Source organism: Nerophis ophidion, linkage group LG17 (assembly GCF_033978795.1).
Source record: "Nerophis ophidion isolate RoL-2023_Sa linkage group LG17, RoL_Noph_v1.0, whole genome shotgun sequence".
Taxonomy (NCBI): Eukaryota; Metazoa; Chordata; class Actinopteri; order Syngnathiformes; family Syngnathidae; genus Nerophis; species Nerophis ophidion.
In genome coordinates, this window is record NC_084627.1 from 17,947,264 (window position 1) to 17,966,848 (window position 19,585).

At 38.8% G+C, this 19,585-nt stretch overlaps 1 protein-coding gene across 1 annotated transcript in view; it reads right to left on the bottom strand.

The window, feature by feature from the left end:
* The window catches only part of eng (endoglin), a 117,539-nt gene that overhangs the window by 35,868 nt on the left and 62,086 nt on the right, over nt 1–19,585 (bottom strand). The window contains exon 4 of the mRNA XM_061876416.1: nt 8,411–8,527. Coding sequence (XP_061732400.1) covers nt 8,411–8,527 — 117 coding nt within the window. The remainder of the gene's footprint in view (nt 1–8,410; nt 8,528–19,585) is intronic.

Genomic DNA, 19,585 nt, shown 5'->3' on the forward strand with positions numbered 1-19,585 from the left:
TCAAATATGTGAGAGTGTTTTATCGATGTGTTTTATCCAATAAATATAAAATAAGTACATACCACTTAAGTTCAACACGTCAGGTTTAGTTCCGTTCCATCGCTAGAAGCAGCTCGCCAATCTGGCAGGACGTTCCCACAAATGTCACGTGTCTCTGATACGCTGACAATTGTGCGATACCGCAACCTTTATCGCCCAGAGTCTGGACAACGTTCCCTGTGACTACAGGTTGTTGTTTTTGAGGGATGAGCCGCATCACCGGGGGATAATAGTGTTCAACTGCACATTGCAGAGTCAGAGAAAACAGCAGCTGTTCTGCATCTGAGAATTTGTGTCACCGCCTCTGACAGCTTGGCTCAGGGTCACCCCTCCATGCTAACACGAGCACGCTGTGACATTAACGCTGTACATCTGTCGCAGCTCGTGGCAAAAGCTGAATTGTCATGAAATATTATTGTGCAGACATATATTCATCATTTTGAGGCTTCAACAACATGAAGTGGGGAGTTACAAATTAGCAACGTAGCAATTATACTTACACTTTATTATTCGCAATTAGAAGTTTAGTTTTAGGATGTTATTCTCATAAAAATCTGCTTTACTTTACTCTAGAACTTTGAATCTCATAATATTACAACTTTACAATTCTTACTCTAAATTCTTACAGTTTTGGAGCTAACACACTTTTTTTGTCTTTTTACGCATTGAAATCAGAAAAGACTCAAAATTCCAAAAGTCCTCAGGACGCGGTTTGAAAAAAAAAAAAATCTTAAACAATTATTGCTTTTTGCCGGCGCATGTGACTTACTTACCGTATTTTCCGGACTATAAGTTTGAGCTTACCCACCTCAATACTTTTAAAACTCCCATGTAGAAAGGAATGAAGGGCATTCTTACTCAACCGCCATACATGTCAAACTAAGGGTGGCCTTATAAACAACGCCAACACTGTCATAAACATGTGCCGTATAGTGAAACCACACTAAACAACAATGACAAACACATTTCTGGAGAATATTTGCACCGCAACACAACATAACACAACAGAACAAATACCCAGAGTTCCCTGCAATACCAACTCTTCCGGGATGCTACACTATTTTATTTGGCACAGGGTGTAATTATAATTGTGAACAGTAGATGGCAGTCCAATATAAGAGATAAGTCTAAAGTAAACAACACCAACATTTTAAAACGTTCCATTGAAATTATATAACTTTATACACTGCGCTCAAAAATCTATCAAAATGTTTTAGTCGTAAATGTTTTAGTGCCATTTCTAATATAAAGTAGTGTAAAGTTCTTACTTATATCTGTCAGTAAACTCACCATGGAAGCGCTAAAACATACTGGTGTAATGAATTTACATTATTCACCCGAGGAACTTTAGTTTTTAGAAAATTACGGTCCGAGGTTTTTTCACAGGACGCATTTCCGGTGTGTTAGTTTCCATATGAGGAGATGCTGCGCCGTTATTAATTGAAGTAAAGTCAGAATGTCATTAAAACAGTTAGCTCCATCTTTTGACACTTCTTCCACTCCCGTCCTTGCACGCTACACCGCTACAACAAAGATGACGTGGAGAAGACACTGTCGTAGGTGAGCCACGTAAATAAGACTGCATGTCCTGAAGCGACTGTCAGAAAGCAACTTGAAGATGATCTGTAAAACATGATCTATGCAACATTTTCACCCAAGAACCACCATTACATGTAATGTAGACCACAAGGAAGTGTTTTCAATTTAGAAAAAAAATTTAATAATATGATTCCTTTAAATATATATTAAAAAAAATAAAAAAAGAGACCATTCGTCGGCAGTGCGCCTTATAATCCGGTGCGCCCTATGGTCATGAAAATACAGTATATTTTACGGGTCACATTATTATTATTTATTATTGGTCGACTTCAAAGTAATGCACTTTCCTGTACCGTTTCATAAATTTTGATTCGCCGAAAGTTTTATCAATCACAAATACTGCATTAGTTTTCTTTTGCGTAATTTTTTAAATGAATTAAATAACGTTTATAACAACCTTTTTCCAAAACACAATATAGAATGTGAGATATAACAGGACAATGCATACATTTATCATTTGTTTTCAAAACGGTTGCAAAAAGAGGCACCCCAAAAATTTGATGTGGGACCCCGTTTTTATGATTTGATTGGGTCCCTTGTATCCCATTTTGAAGATTCCTAGCGCCAATACTGCATTTTAGTTAGACATGAGTGTTGTATATTGTACGCTACCAACTATATTCTCATAATTACAGCTTGAATATGATAATATTGCAATGTAAAAAAATGGAATGCATCAGCAACACACCCAAAATCAAACTTTGCCGTTAAGAACGAGGAGAAATATAATCTTAGACAAAAATAGAGTTTAAAACATTTGCACGCACGTACAACACTGAAGACCTTCAGTATATCAGTATGTGAAATTAAATTATGGAATGGATTAAGCAAAGAAATCCAACAACGTACTGCTATGATCCACTTCAAGAAGCTTTTCAAACTTCAAGTGTTTACAAAGTACAAAGAAGAACCATGATAAACATTCTGAATTTATTTCATCCATTCATTCATTTTCTTGATAATCTCACTTATCTCACCAATTGAAATATAACTTCCATCCATCCATTTTCTAACGCTTGTCGCCACCTAATCGCAGGGCCAAAACAGATGGACAGACAACATTCACACTCATTCTTATTTATTTTTAATGTTATTAGTTATGGAGTACATTGTGAACAAATTGAGAATAGGAAGTGAACAAAAGTTTTAGCAACTGGTATGTAAATGAAAAGGGGTAGGATTGAATAAGCTCTACTTCTTCCTACTCCTTTTCGAACATGTTAAATAGAGAAAATGGAAATTGTGACGTATCATGTCGTATGCATGCATGTTCGAAATAAACTCAAACTCAAACTCATTAACGTTAAATTACGACTTTACTCTTATGTACGCTCGAGATGTTCCAATATTATTCTTGTAATTGCATCCTTGAAGGAAAACTGATCTTTGTTTAAATGTTGCCCATCATCAACAATCCCACTGTGAGACATCGACACACATCGTTCCCTATAATGTGCATTCTAAATAGTAAAAAACTGCTAGTAATAGACGGCTAACAATGCAAGTAATTGGGATTTATCTATTCCATTTACATGCCGTGACCTGCATATTATTAACCAAGTTATAGCGACTTTGTTATTGTAAAAGCTAACACAAAAGTACTACTTTTCAGGCGTAGTGACACATCACCTTGCTCATACTGCTCCTCCGTCCACAAGCGAGTGGCAACCTATTATCTACTCGTGGAGGACTTCGAATGACTTTTAGAAGGCTTCATAGGCATAATAGATTGTATTCCCATTACAGTTCCGGCATCGGTAGCGGCCTCGTGCTAGCAGTTTTCTCACATTGGGATTGCGGATGTTCGGCAAAACTCCAAAACAAATACAGCTTTCCATTAACTCTTTGAAGTCAACAACCTTGTATCCGTGCTCTATACCGGCGCAGAATAATAACACAGCCACACAGACATGTCCCAGTGTTCTGGGTTTGTTAGCAAGGTTGATTGGCGATGCAAGGTTCTGCCAATGTGTTTACAGTAGTCCAAGTTCCTCTATAGAACAGGATCACTCAAGTATTTTAGCAATTTTCTGCAAAAGTGTTTGTCTCTCAGATTTTGAACTGAACTTGAGGGCCGGTATGGCACATTCTTAGTAGAGATGCGCGGTTTGCGGTCTCATCCGCCGAGTCCGCGGATAAACCGCGGGTCGGGCGGGTGACATGACGAAAAAATAGATTTTAAATAGATTCGGGCGGGTGACGGTTGAACCATTTGGAAATATATGATATACATGGCTCAGAGATCGGTAACTTTTACTGTTCAAAGAGCCATTTTGGACCCGTGTCACAAAGCGAAGAAGACAATAGTTGACGTTAACATTCTCAAGTATGTCTGCCGACAGTCACCCAGTTAATAAGTATTAGGGCATGCTATGAAGCCTTTGCCTTTGACACCTTCTACAACATGCACAAACTGCTTGCCAGTCCAGCAATATGTTGTGTGTGGCTTCCACTGACACACGCACACGACTGCAAGGCATACTGGATGATACAGAGTACACTAATGGTTGTGAGATAAACAATTTTAACACTCTTACTAATATGCGCCACGCTGTGAAGCCACAACAAACAACAATGACAAACACATTTCGGGAGAACATCCTCACAGTAACACAACATAAACGCATCACAACAAATAGCCAGAATCCTTTGCATCCATGACACAACCTGACTATATTATACACCCCACTAGCAGCAAACCCCCTCCCCCCCTTTTTTTTCTAGTCCTTCACTCTAAATTTCCTCATCCACGAATCTTTCATCCTCGCTCAAATTAATGGGGAAATTGTCGCTTTCTCAGTCCGAATAGCTCTAGCTGCTGCTGGCTATGATTGTAAACAATGTGAGGATGTGAGGAGCCCTACAACCCGTGATGTCACGCGCACATCGTCTGCTATTTCCGGTAAAGGCAAGGCTTTTTTTTAGCGACCAAAAGTTGCAAACTTTATCGTCGATGTTCTCCACTAAATCCTTTGAGCAAAAATATGGCAATATCGCAAAATGACCAAGTATGACACATAGAATGAACCTGCTATCCCCGTTTAAATAAGAAAATCTCATTTCAGTAGGCCTTTAAGAACTTTTCTTCTCAACAAAAGAGGAAAAGTAGAAACCGGCACTTTCATCTTGCTTTTGAGCACCAACACAGGCCTGACTCTCTCATCTTATTTTTACAATTGCACGGCAAATAGGCCACCGTTTGACCCTGGAACAGAGTATCTCCATGTTTTGGGGATACCTGTCAATGGAAACCAATAAACTTGCATAGCATATTTTTGACTTTAGAGCAGGGGTATCAAAATCATTTTAACTCAGGGGCCGCATGGAGGACAATCTATTCCAAATTGGGCCGTAATGGTAAAATCATGGCAACATAAAAACAACTCCAGGTTGTTTTCTCTGTTTTACTCTGGCCAAAAATAGAACAAGCACATTATGAAAATGTACAAATCACAAATAATCCTCTGGACAAAACACTTGAAGTTTGTTGAAAGTTCTGAGGAAATTGGTGTAGCTTCAAAAACACAATGAGTTTAGACTTTGTCTCAGTGTATCTACAAAGCCAGGATTAAACTTTTAAATTACAATCTTTCCGGGATTGAACAAAGAACACTATATGTAAACTCTTTTAGGTATCAAATACCTCCTTTGTCATGTCCGCGTGTCAATCCAGTGCTAACTCAACAAAGGTAAAAAACTGATGTAAAATCTATTCAAAAAACCATTAAAAGCCTACTGAAACCCAGTACTACCGACCACGCGGTCTGATAGTTTATATATCAATGATGAAATATTAACATTGCAACTCATGCCAATAAGGCCTTTTTAGTTTACTAAATTGCAATTTTAAATTTCCTGCGAGTTTCTTGTTGAAAACGTCGAGGAACGATGACGCGTATGCGCGACGTCACGCTGTCAGGAAATATTAGCGCTGCACCACTAGCGCCTAAAAGTCGTCTGCTTTAATCGCATAACTACACAGTATTTTGGACATCTGTTTTGCTGAATCTTTTGCAATTTGTTCATTTAATAATGGAGACTATCAAGAATAATGCTATTGGTGGAAAGCGGTGGATTGCAGCTGTCTTTAGCACCAAGACACAGCCGGTGTTTCTTTGTTTGTTGTGAAGCAGAGCGGTCAAGCGAACATGTTTTCTCTACGTCAACCAGCATGTTTTTGGATAGGAAAATTTTGATTTATATCTTACCGGGGACATCATTGGATTATTCGTCAAAAAAGGCAGCTGTGAGCTTGGCTCCTCGGCTTCTCTCTGAGACACTGCGTGTTCACCGCAGCCATCCGACCTCGAGGTATGTCTTTACAATCTCACTAAAACACTGTTAAAACAATAAGCAGATAAGGGATCTTCCAGAATTATCCTAGTAAATGTGTCTAATTACATCTGAAAGCTCACACTGCCGCTGCTTTTTTTTTTTTTTTTCTAGTCCTTAACTATCAATATCCTAATTCACAAATCTTTCATCCTCGCTCAAATTATTGGGGAAATTGTCGCTTTCTCGGTCCGAATTGCTCTTACTGCTGGTGGCTCCCATTATAAACAATGTGAATATGTGTGGAGCCCTGCAACTCGTGATGTCACACGCACATACTTCTGGTAAAGGCAAGGCTTTTCTATTAGCGACCAAAAGTTGCGAACTTTATCGTCGATGTTCTCTACTAAATCCTTTCAGCAAAAATATGGCAATATCGCGAAATGATCAAGTATGACACAGAATGGACCTGCTATTCCTGTTTAAATAAGAACATCTCATTTCAGTAGGCCTTTAAGTTCACTTTTCTTGTGTTTGACAGAGACATTTTAAGGCAAACGATGGTGCCGATTAACAATGTGTTCGAAGCAGAAGACATAAAACGGCAGGTTTTAAGTTTCATGTGGGTTGAGGACAGTGACGTGCGGTGAACTATACACCAGGTGAGGCATGGATACTTTTGGAGTTTTTTTTCTTCTTTTTTTTTTTTACTTAAATTTACATGAGCAGTTGGAACCATTGTTGATTTAGGTTGCACATTAGAATAACAGGAAAACGAAGGAAGTAATTTGTTTTCATAAAAACGTTATCATAATGATATTATGGTTCGACAAATTGGTCCAAAAAGTATTTGACAAAGTTGTTATTAAATACTTTTTGGTCCCATTTTCTTTTAACAAAATAAATCAAGTATTGTGAGTGTATCTTACCTTTCTGTATTTGTACCTGAAGCAGCAATAACACCCACAAACGCTGTCTTACACTAATAAAAATGCCATGTTTGTTATAAATACAATTTCAAAAAAAAAAAAGAAAAAAGGCTGGCTTCCGCTGAAGAGACATGTGTCTGCTAGCTTTAGCGCCCCCATTTCTCCCAGTGTGGCAAGTCAGATTACTGCTGAGGCATTGAACAATATATCGCCCCCTACTTTGAGGCAGAGGTACTTGCTGCCTCATGGCCTGCCTTTCCTCGTGGCATCAAGCAGGCGCCCCCTCTCACGCACACGCTCAAAACACTTTCTGTGTAGCCGTGGAGGCACCACCTGTGTCTGCCTCACTTCTGGTCTGCAGCGTTATTTTGATCAGGAAACACAGAATTTCTGTGATTTTGACCATGGAAATGATCCAAATATACAGGAACCACACCAAAATCACATAGAAAGCATAGACCAAAAAAGAAATATTCAAAATTATTTTTATAAGTTAATACTGACGGTCCCTGACACAAGGTTGAAGCTTAGAGGTGACAAAGCTTTCGCCGCTGCTGCTCCCGAGCTCTGGAACGACCTACCTCTGAGTGTTAGACAAGCCTCCTCTCTTCCTGTTTTTAAATCTCTCTTAAAAACATACTTTTAATCCTAGGCTTTTAGCACTGAGTGATATCCATCCTGCAATGGTGCCCCGTTATACACCTGCTGTGAACCTGTTTTTATGTTTTATTTATTTATTTATTTTTTATCATGTTCTGTTTGTGTTGTGTTGTTTGCTCGGTTCTCGTATTATCTTTTAACCTGCCCATTGTACTGCACTTTGGCTACCCCTGTGGTAAATTTTAAATGTGCTTTATAAATAAAGTTGATTTGATTTGATTTGATTATTACTCTGTTTTTTGAACATCTCATAGTTAAGCCTTTTACCTCTCCTGGTGGCAAGTGAGGCACTCAACCTGACAGCACGTCACTGGTTGAGGAGGAGGAGCCACAGTCTGCCTTTACTGTGTACCTCTTTCTTGGCCCCAGTATAAACCGTTTGCTTGCCAAACAGAATTGCTATTGTGACATCAAGTGAACACATTAAGAACAGCAGTTTCTTTAGTCAAAAAAAAAAAGCATCTCATTTTTATACTTGGCAAACTCATCACGCGGGCCGGAAAAAAGTTGTTTGCGGGCCGGATCGGCCGTACGTTTGACACCCCTGCTTTAGAGGCTCCACTGCCTTTGAAAACAGCTCCTAGAGTAGAAATGTTTATGCATGCAATGAAGAGACACTTTGCGCTGGAACATTGCCCTCCTGAGTTCCAAATGTAAATCCTGCTTGCAGGCTGATAGGACACTGATATAGACTGACACGGTGGCAGGATATGAGGCGGGAAAAGCACATTTATCAATAAAGAAAACACTTAGCGGTGCAGACAAATTTCAAGCCCACATAAGAAAACTGCTATGTGTGCGATAGATAGGAGGCCAAAGAGTTCTGGAGCACGGGGACTTAGAAGTGCTTCATAGGCTAATGCACTTTTGGTTCATTAATGAACTCTAGGTTTATAAGTACCACCACTCACGTAAATGTTGACACCGGCGTTGACCTCATTGATGAGACAGTGGGCTGTTTCGCGCGACGTGACGATCAGGTTCATCGCCCTTGCTTCGGCCATTTCCAAAGAAAACATCTTCCCGTCCTGGTAGAAAAGACAAAGAAACACACTTAACAATCATGCCCGTCGTATATCCGCCATTAATAATTAAGTCCAAGCGGGAGTGTCCACGATGACTCACTTTTATATGCAAATGTTCCACTGCTTAAGCATCGGATGAGATAATAACCGCTAATGCTTGATATGAAAGCTTCATAATAAGGAGGTAATGGTTGCGTGGCAGGGCAAGTTTTGGCAGTGGATGAAAAGCAGAGTGTGATTAGGAAAAGGCGGAGAAGTGAAGCGGCGTAAATATTCCCCCCGCGCTGTCAAAGCATCCCGGTGAGAGTTACTGTGGAGCCCGTAATGAGGTTCTTTGTGCCGCGTCGAGTGTCGGCCATGGTTGTGCACACAAAGCACAACCTTCGAAAACGACTGCTCTGTTTTCCACCTACCACGAGGTTATTTGTCATCATAAAGGACTGAGGTGAGAAGCGGTCATCTTTGCTGCCACGTCGTCTCAGGAATCAATCAAATTCAGCCAGTGATGACGTGTCGCACCAAAGTTGACATAATATTAATTAACTATGAAACCAACTGGACTTACAACAGAAGCAATGCCAAACTAGTAATCGATTTGAACTATTATACAAAAATCGGGTCTGGTTCTAATATAGAGATGAGTACTCTGTCTCAAAGTGTTAATGTTGGCTCAATGTTTCCTTACCAATGTTGGTATTTTGTCCATTACCATTGTTGGTATTGTTCATTCTTCCTATACTGTTACTATAAATTATTGTTAAAGTGTAATAATTATTGTTACCTGTGGTAACGCCACCATGATACAACACTTGTATTATAATCTTTAAAGTAACAGAGACACTCAATGTATTAATCACTGAATGGAGAACTGGGGGTGGGATTAAATAAATTATCTTCTTTCCACTCCTTTTCAGGCAAAACTGGATCATCATGCTTACATACTGTGCATTACCTTTTGCATTACCGTATTTTTCAGAGTATAAGTCGCTCCGGAGTATAAATCGCACCGAACAAAAATGCATATTAAAAACAGGAAAAAACATGTGAAGTCGCACTGGAGTGTAAGTTGCATTTTTTGGGGAAATTTATTTGATAAAACCCAACACCAAGAGTAGACATTTGATAGGCAATTTAAAATAAATAAAGAATAGTGAAAAACAGGCTGAATAAGTGTACGTTACATGACGCATAAATAACCAACTGAGAAGGTGCCTGGTATGTTAACGTAACATATTATGGTAAGAGTCATTCAAATAACTATAACATATAGAACATGCTATACGTTTACCAAACAATCTGTCACTCCCAATTGCTAAATCCCATGCAATCTTATACGTCTAGTCTCTTACTTGAATGAGCTAAATAATATTATTTGAGATTTTACGGTAATGTGTTAATAATTTCACACATAAGTCGCTCCTGAGTATAAGTCGCATCCCCGCCCAAACTATGAAAAAAACTGCGACTTATAGTCCAAAAAATACGGTATATTAATTTATATTATTATGTGTTACCTTGAAATTTTTTTTTTAATATGTCATTGCCTGAAAAAAATGAATATACAAAAACAATTAAAACATTAAAAATGAACTTAAATACTAGTACTGAATATATGTGTATGCGATTGTGTCTGTTAAAGGGATGTCACACTTACCGGTGTAAAGTTGTACTGCGGTAACATTTCCGACTCTTAGTATTACTTAGTATATTACAGTTACATAATTAGTATTATTTTCATTTTAATTATCGTATTTTTTGGACTATAAGTCACAGTTTTTTTCGTAGTTTGGCCAGGGGTGCGACTTATGCTCAGGAGCGACTTATGTGTGAAATTATTAACACATTACCGTAAAATATCAAATAATATTATTTAGCTCATTCACGTAAGAGACTAGACTGTTACGATCCACTGCTCGGATCTGTACATATTCTGGTTTATTGTTCCATTTTTGTATCACTCTGTTGTTTGACGTCTTTATTTCCTGTTTAGTCTGTCACCATGGTAGCTCATTAGTTCACCTGCCCCTTATTTAAGCACACCTGTTTCTTCTAATCACCTCCCTTATTTAAGCTCGCCCCTTTTCGTTATTCATTCTGGGATCCTAATTTGCCTTCGTGCAACAGAGACGACCTTTTGTATGTATATTCCTCTAGCTTTTGACGCTACGCTTTTACTTCTATTTCCAGCTCTCACGCTGATGATTTTGTTTTTCCCTTTTAGTGTGCCTTCGTGCCAATTCTAGCTTGTCTGTTTGCTATTCCTAGCTTTTATGCTAGCGTCCTTTGTTTGTTTATCTATTAGCTCCAGTATTTTTGTTCTTTAGCTCCCTTCGTTACTTTAATGAATTCATCATACCTTACCTTACGCTGTGTTCATTGTCAACGCATCCCTGGAAGATCGAACCCGGCAACAACATGCCTCGTAGTCGTTTCATAGACGTATGATTTCATGGATTTAGCAATTAGGAGTGACAGATTGTTTGGTAAACGTATAGCATGTTCTATATATTATAGTTATTTGAATGACTCTTACCATAATATGTTACGTTAACATACCAGGCATGTTCTCAGTTGGTTATTTATGCGTAATATAACTTACACAAAAATGTGACTTATAGTCCAGTGCGACTTATATACGTTTTTTTCCTTCTTTATTATGCATTTTCGGCAGGTGCGACTCATACTCCGGAGCGACTTATACTCCGAAAAATACGGTATTGTAAAACCGTGATTGACTAAACCACACAAGGAAAAACTCTAATGCTTAGAGAAGCATATAGTGTACTAATCGTGAGCTAATTTAAATCTTAACATGAATACAAGACACATTAACTTCTTAAAAATAAAACTTGGTTAAAAAATTCACTGTGTGTGTGTGTGTGTGTGTGTGTATAAGTACTTTCTGGGCACAACAATAACAGGATAATAATGATAACCATGATAATGTGGCCACAGTTACCGTGATATGACATTTTTACAATGTCACATGGCTGTTCTGATCACGTTGTCTCAGTACTTACTTTCAAATAGGTGCCCTACTTTTTCGGCTATTGTGCTCTATCCAGCTATGTGCCAAGCTAAGGATGAGGATAAAAGAATTGCAAACCCGAGAAAACAACATAATATATCCTAAACATAAATAATCAGCAGAGTAAAACGCTGATCATGTGGCTAAAAGAACATAGACCACATGATCTTTCTACATATTTTGCACTTCTTTTTCTGTTGAGTTTTTTTTTCCATCAAACAGCATAGCACACACTGTCTTACTGTTCCCGGTACCGGTACTCAACGGTACCAATTTCCAGTACTTCTGGGTGTTCTTACATTATTGAATGTTAATTTCTGTAATAATAAAATTAGATTTTTTTAATTTACATTTAACAGTGAGCTGATAATGACAAGAGGCTATCCAGGTGTTACATTTTAATTTCTAACACTTCTAAGTCTAATTTGCAAGTATCTTATAGTAGACTTTGCATGTGGTTACAATTCTAAGATGTAAGATGGCAGTAGTGTATAGGCTACACGGTGTGTTGTCTAGTCAGGGAGTAGTCTTTGCCATTAAGTTGATTGAAGTATTTTGTTACGCAGTAAAACGTGTTTGTACTGCAAGTATTGTACTTATTTCACACTACCTGTTTGATTGTAACATGCATCTCAGTCGTAGTTTTGCAAAATCGCTTATGCTAATTAGTAGCATGTCTATCACAAATACAATGTAAATTAGCATTGAGCTAGCACGTTTGAGTGTTTTCTATCAGGCATACTTTGTTGGCATGGAAAAATACAACACTACCTAGGCAAGAACACATACATCCTTTTTGCAATGTGTTCTAACTTGTAAATAAACGTCAATAAAAGTCTGCTTACAGTGGAGCCAATGGGAGCCATGACGTCATTGTGTCTGTTGCGTCTTTTCCGACCATAAAACCCAACAAATAACCATCCAAAAAGTGCCAACAATACTCCATTTACGTACATGTTGTGACCTGAATATTAATCAAGTTTGAGTGATAATGTTATTGTAAGCGCTAACATATAAATCATGTCCCTCACCTGTATAGTAAAATGATGTGGACATACACTAAGAAGTTGGTATATTTGGATAGCCAACTTGATCATGGAAATGGCAAAACAGACACGTGAAAGACGCTTTTTTCCACCCACCTTTTTTACTTGCGAGGGTTATGAGTCATGTTTAATCCCAACAGGAGTGTATCAACATTATAACAGTCAGCATCCCAGTGAGAGCAGACCTTGTACAGTGAGTTATGTTTAATTGTGTTTTGGCTCTCATGAAGTCTGCAGTGAGTAGTGATCAGTGATGTTGTCAAAGGAAAAAGCGAACGTCGTGGTGCGTTTTTTAAATTAATGCACTGTTTATGCTTAAAACGATAAAAATACGTAAATGTTACATTTTATTATGAATGTGCCTGTTACTACATTACATATATACTGAGTCTGTATAAATAACCTTGGTGGAAGTGTTTGGATTTTTTAAGGGCTTTATAGGAGGAATAGAGCAACTCCTATAAGATCCATTGTAAGTTGACTTTTGCTTGCACTGATTTACTAGAATGCATAAAAAAGACAAATATATACATGTGCCTGTCTTACATAAGGATTGGGAATGATAAGCAAAATTCCAAAGAAAGTGCATTTCTCCTTAAAGTACGTGTTTGCCCGCCAAGTGTTTAAGTCTGTAAGTGGATGTGACAAACAACAAAGGTATTGGAATATGGCACCGTTTGATTTTACATAAATCAATAACCAGTAGCTATCGTGCCTATGAAAGTACTGAATTCGGTACCCATCCCTAGTCACTACTAGCCAGCAGATCCGATCCCAACAGGACCATACTGTTCCATTTTTCATTTCCATTCTGTGGAAAATGGTTCAACTGAGACACAAAAGGTCATGGCACTTGACAATTGTATTTAATGTATAATAACGGGAATGTACCATTTTTGATTCTGGGGTGGGAGGCGAAATGTCCTTTGTGACTTTAACAGCAGAGAGACAAACCCATGTCCTTGTTAACGCTTGCACAGTAACATACATCACATGATGCCAGCAGAGCACTTCTATTTGTCTGGAGATATGCAAACATTTTGATGCCTGTGTATTCTTTTTTGCTGTTTATTTAGTTGTTCCGCCATCAAGCAACATATCATACAATGTCTTGACTAAAGAATCGTATTTTCTTCAGGACAGTGTTACTCTACTGCAGTGTTTTGCAACCACTGTGCAGATACAGGCTGGTGTGCCGTGGGAGATTATTATGTAAATTCACCTATTTGGGTTAAAAATATTTTTTGCAAACCAGTCATTATAGTCTGCAAAATTATTTGTTGTTGTTGAGTGTCAGTGCTGTCTAGAGCTCGGCAGAGTAACCATGTAATACTCTTCCATTTCAGTAGGTGGCAGCCGATCACTAATTGATTTGTAGATGTTGGGAACAGCGGGAGGCAGTGTGCAGGTAAAAAGGTGTCTAATGCTTAAACCAAAAATAACCAAAATGTGAGTGCCCCTAAGAAAAGACATTGAAGCTTATGGAAGGCTATCCAGAACAAAACTAAAACTGAACTGGCTACAAAGTAAACAAAAACCAAATGCTGGACGACAGCAAAGACTTACAGCGGAGCAAAGACAGCGTCCACAAAGTACACCCAAATATGGCAAGACAATCAACAATGTCCCAACAAAGACGGATAAAAACAACTGAAATATTCTTGATTGCTACAACAAAGCAGATGCGGGAAATATCGATCAAAGGAAGACATGAAACTGCTATAGGAAAATACCAAAAAAAGAGAAAAAGCTACCAAAATAGGAGCGCAAGACAAGAACTAAAACACTGCACACAGGAAAACAGCAAGAAACTCAAAATAAGTCACAGCGTGATATGACAGGCAGTGACAGTACACATACTTTGAGACAAGAGCTATAGTGATGATGCATGGTTGGTTATGGTTTGAAGTCATATACAACAATTGCGACTTTTTACTGTCGTTTTTAGAGATTTCTGCTGGTGGTGTACAAACCCCGTTTCCGTATGAGTTGGGATATTGTGTTAAATGTAAATATAAACGGAATACAATGATTTGTTAATCATTTTCAACCCATATTCTGTTGAATATGGTACAAAGACAACATATTTGATGTTCACACTCATAAACTTCATTTTTTTTGTGCAAATATTTAACTTAGAATTTCATGGCTGCAACACGTGCCAAAGTAGTTGGGAAAGGGCATGTTCACCATTGTGTTACATCACCTTTTCGTTTAACAAGACTCAATAAACGTTTGGGAACTGAGGAAACTAATTGTTGAAGCTTTGAAAGTGGAATTATTTCCCATTCTTGTTTTATGTACAGCTTCAGTCGTTCAACAGTCCGGGGTCTCCGCTGTCGTATTTTACGCTTCATAATGCGCCACACATTTTCGATGAGAGACAGGTCTGGACTGCAGGCGGGCCAGGAAAGTACCAGCACTCTTTTTTTTACGAAGCCACGCTGTTATAACACGTGCTGAATGTGGCTTGGTATTGTCTTGCTGAAATAAGCAGGGGCGTCCATGAAAAGACGGCGCTTAGATGGCAGCATGTGTTGTTCCAAAACCTGTATGTACCTTTCAGCATTAATGGTGCCTTCACAGATGTGTAAGTTACCCATGCTTTGGGCACTAATGCACCCCCATACCATCAGAGATGCTGGCTTTTGAACTTTGCGTCGATAACAGTCTGGATGGTTCGCTTACCCTTTGGTCCGGATGACACGATGTCGAATATTTACAAAAAAAAAATTGAATTGTGGACTCGTCAGACCAAAGAACACTTTTCCACTTTGCATCAGTTCATCTTAGATGGTCTCGGGCCCAGAGAAGCCGGCGGCGTTTCTGGATGTTGTTGATAAATGGCTTTTGCTTTGCATAGTAGAGCTTTAACTTGCACTTACAGATGTAAAGACGAACTGTATTTAGTGACAGTGGTTTTCTGAAGTTTTCCTGAGCCCATGTGGTGATATCCTTTAGAGATTGATGTCGGTTTTTGATACAGTGCCGTCTGAGGGATCGAAGGTCACGGTCTTTCAATGTTGGTTTCCGGCCATGCCGCTTACGTGGAGTGATTTCTCCAGATTCTTGGAACCTTTTGATGATATTGTGGACCGTAGATGTTGAAATCCCTAAATTTCTTGTAATTGCACTTTGAGAAACGTTGTTCTTAAACTGTTTGACTATTTGCTCCCTAAGTTGTGGACAAAAGGGGTGTACCTCGCCCCATCCTTTCTTGTGAAAGACTGAGCATTTTTTTGGGAAGCTGTTTTTATACCCAATCATGGGACCCGCCTGTTCCCAATTAGCCTGCACACCTGTGGGATGTTCCAAATAAGTGGTTGATGAGCATTCCCCAACTTTATCAGTATTTATTGCCACCTTTCCCAACTTCTTTGTAGCATATTCAACTGAATATGGGTTCAAAATGATTTGCAAATCATTGTATTCCGTTTATACTGACATCTAACGCAATTTCCCAACTCATATGGAAACGGGGTTTGTACCTCCGGATTTTTTCAACGCCAAAAATGTTCCTTGGCTCAAAAAAAGTTGAAAAACACTGCTCTAATGCTATTTGTCTTCTGATTTTTGCAAACTCTGGGTTAAAATTTGGGAAAAATGAGCCTGTCACTAACAGCCATCAAGCAAATCTGATCCTACTTGGAAAAAATTACATTCCGCTTATAGAGTGAAGTGATAAATTAATAAGATCTAAATGATTGGGTGGTAGTCAGATGGATCAGTTGTTACGGTACAAGTGTCAACTTAAGACTGTAAAACGTTTAAAACTTGCCCAAAAATGTGCACCAAACTACAATAAAAAAATTAGAATAGATGTTTCCAAGCGGTTTGATGACAAATTCAAGCAAGGTCTCTTTTCTCTCCCTCCCTATCTGACAGTGGGGATTCAATTAACACGGCTTCTAAATTGGCTTAGTTTGTTTGAAGTGTTAAAAATAACTTCCAGCTGCAGTCAAGTTCTGACTCCTACTTCTAGCCTATTGCGTAACAAGCCGAGGCAGTGACAGCTAGGCCTGTTTTTTGTGTTTTCTTCCCTTTTGTCGTCGCCGCTGTTGCAAGTACGCAATGTCAACACGTGAACAAGCGGTGCCAGTCACTGTGAGAAAAGTCTTTCGGTGGTGATGCTAACGAGGTAATGCTATTTTTACATCTGCAGAAAACGTCAAAAGCAAACAAGATTTTGCATTATTTACACTCATTTAGGTCTGCATATGCTTGCAACATGAGTGTTACAGCATAATTTTACTGTACTTTTTGCATATATTATCATACTGACCAGCGCTAGGTGGTATGCTGAATATTAAAGCTCATTAAAGGCCTACTGAAATTAGATTTTCTTATTTAAACAGGAATAGCAGGTCCATTCTATGTGTCATACTTGATCATTTCACTATATTGCCATATTTTTGCTGAAAGGATTTAGTAGAGAACATCGACGATAAAGTTCGCTACTTTTGGTCGCTAATAAAAAAGCCTTGCCTTTACCGGAAGTATGTGCGCGTGACGTCACCGGTGTTAGGGCTCCTCACATCCTCACATTGTTTATAATGGGAGCCACCAGCAGTAAGAGCAATTCGGACCGACAAAGCGACAATGTCCCCATTAATTTGAACGAGGATGAGGATATTGATAGTGAAGGACTAGAAAAAATAAAATAAAATAAAAAGCGACGGCTCCGGGTGGCGGCAGTCAGAGTTTCTCATGTAATTAGACACATTTACTAGGGTCATTCTGGAAGATCCCTTATCTGCTTATTGTTTTAATAGTGTTTTAGTGAGATTGTAAAGACATACCTCAAAGTCAGAAGGCTACGGTGAACAAGCCAGTGTCTCAGAGAGAAGCCGAGGAGCCAAGCTCAAAGCTGCCTTTTTGACAGCTACTGCAGGAGGACACATAATCCACTGATGTCTCCGGAAAGATATATACCACAATTTTCCCATCCAAAAACATGCTGGTTGATGTAAAGAATCATGTTCGCTTGACCGCTCTGTGTTAAAGCTTCACAACAAACAAAGAAACACCGGCTGAGTCTCGGTGCTACAGACAGCTGCAATCCACCGCTTTCCACCAACAGCATTGTTCTTTATAGTCTCCATTATTAATTGAACAAATTGCAAAAGATTCAGCAACACAGATGTCCAAATTACTGTGTAATTATGCAATGAAAAGAGACGACTTTTAGCCGTAAGTGGTGCTGAGCTAATATGTCCACTCCAACCAATAAGGTCACAAACAAGCGTCATCATTCCGCGACGTTTTCAACAGGGAACTCTGCGGGAAATTTAAAACTGTAATTTAGTAAACTAAACCGGCCGTATTGGCATGTGTTGCAATGTCAAGATTTCATCATTGATATATAAACTATCAGACTGCGTGGTCGGTAGTAGTGGGTTTCAGTAGGCCTTTAATTCACTTCATTATGAAGCTTTATGTCAGCACAACAGTGATAGGATTTGTTCATATGAATCAGCCCAAATGAACACATTGTACATCTGAGGAGTCCCACTGTGGGATTATCAAGTTTAAAGTTAAGAAATGTTCTTCCCTTCCCCAGACAGATTTAATACCAGTAAGAAGTTTTTTTGTAATTACTTCAATACCAAAATGACTTCAAGATTAGCACATTAAAAACAGTGAGAGATGGTAAATGAATTCAATTACAGTGTACATTTCTACCGCGTTGGAAACAAACAGCTCAGGAATTGTCCCTCCGGTGAAAATTTAACCTTCTTAAAAACTAATTTAAACTCCTTTTTGTGTGTGTTTCTTTTTGATTGAGAGTAGATCGTTTTCTGGGTCGGCTCCAATTGGGGAGGAACAAGCGTGCAAGGGGGACCGACGCGCATCTGTAAAACCAAGTTAATTTTCTTTCAACCTGATTTTGAGCGTGATCCAAGAGAATTGTGATGAGCTCAGGCCTGAGCCGAGCAAATTTGCACGACTTATACAGAACAAATTAGGTCTAAAGAGACCTCCGAAGTAATTGTCTGCCAGCATAAAAAACACAGGTGCGGCATTTACACACAACATTAAAGCGGGGTGTGTGTTTTTTGTCCTTCATACGAATGAAAAGGAAGACATGCATTTAAAACACATTCTTGTGTTCTTTTATTATTATAATTGTTTATTTATCAATATTCTACTGACTAGCCAGGAAACAGAGATGGATGAAATGATTGAAGCACAGATGATAGATTGACGAATGAAGGAAGGACAGATGGAAGATCAATGAAGGAAGGAAAGTAGGTGGGAAATGAGGAGGGAAGAAGAAAGAAAGAATAGGTGGATTAATGGATGGATTGATGGATGAAGAATGGGAGGATGGATGGATAGATGGATAGATTGAGGGATGGATGGATGATTGATGAATGTATTCAAGAGGATAGGTTGATGGAAGGAAGGAAGCATGGATGGATTGAGACATGATGGATGGATGGAAGGATAGATAGATGGATGAAAAGATTGATGGATGAATAGAAGGATTGTTGGATGGATGGATGGATGGTAGATGGACGGCCGGACAGCCGGACAGATGTAAGGACAGATGGACGAATGGACGGATTGTAGCATGAATAGGTGGATGGATGGTTGTAAGAATGGATGGATGTTTGTTGGAAGAGTGTATGTATGGACAAATGAATGGTTGATAGATGGATGGATGAAAGAATGGAAGCATGTATGAATGGTTGTAGGATATATAGATGATTGTTGAAAGGATGACAAATGGATGTATGAATGGACGGACAAATATATAGATGCATGGATGAAAAAATGGAAGCATGGAAGGATAGATTGATTGATGACGGACTGGGTGGTCGTAAGGATGGATGATTGGTGGTTTTGGAAGGATGTATGGAATGATGGACAGATGCATGATGGAAGGATAGATGGATGATTGAAAAGATAGAAGCCATTGATGGATGGCTGGAAGGATTGATGTATGGATGGATGATAGAGGGCTGGATAGACAAATGATGGATG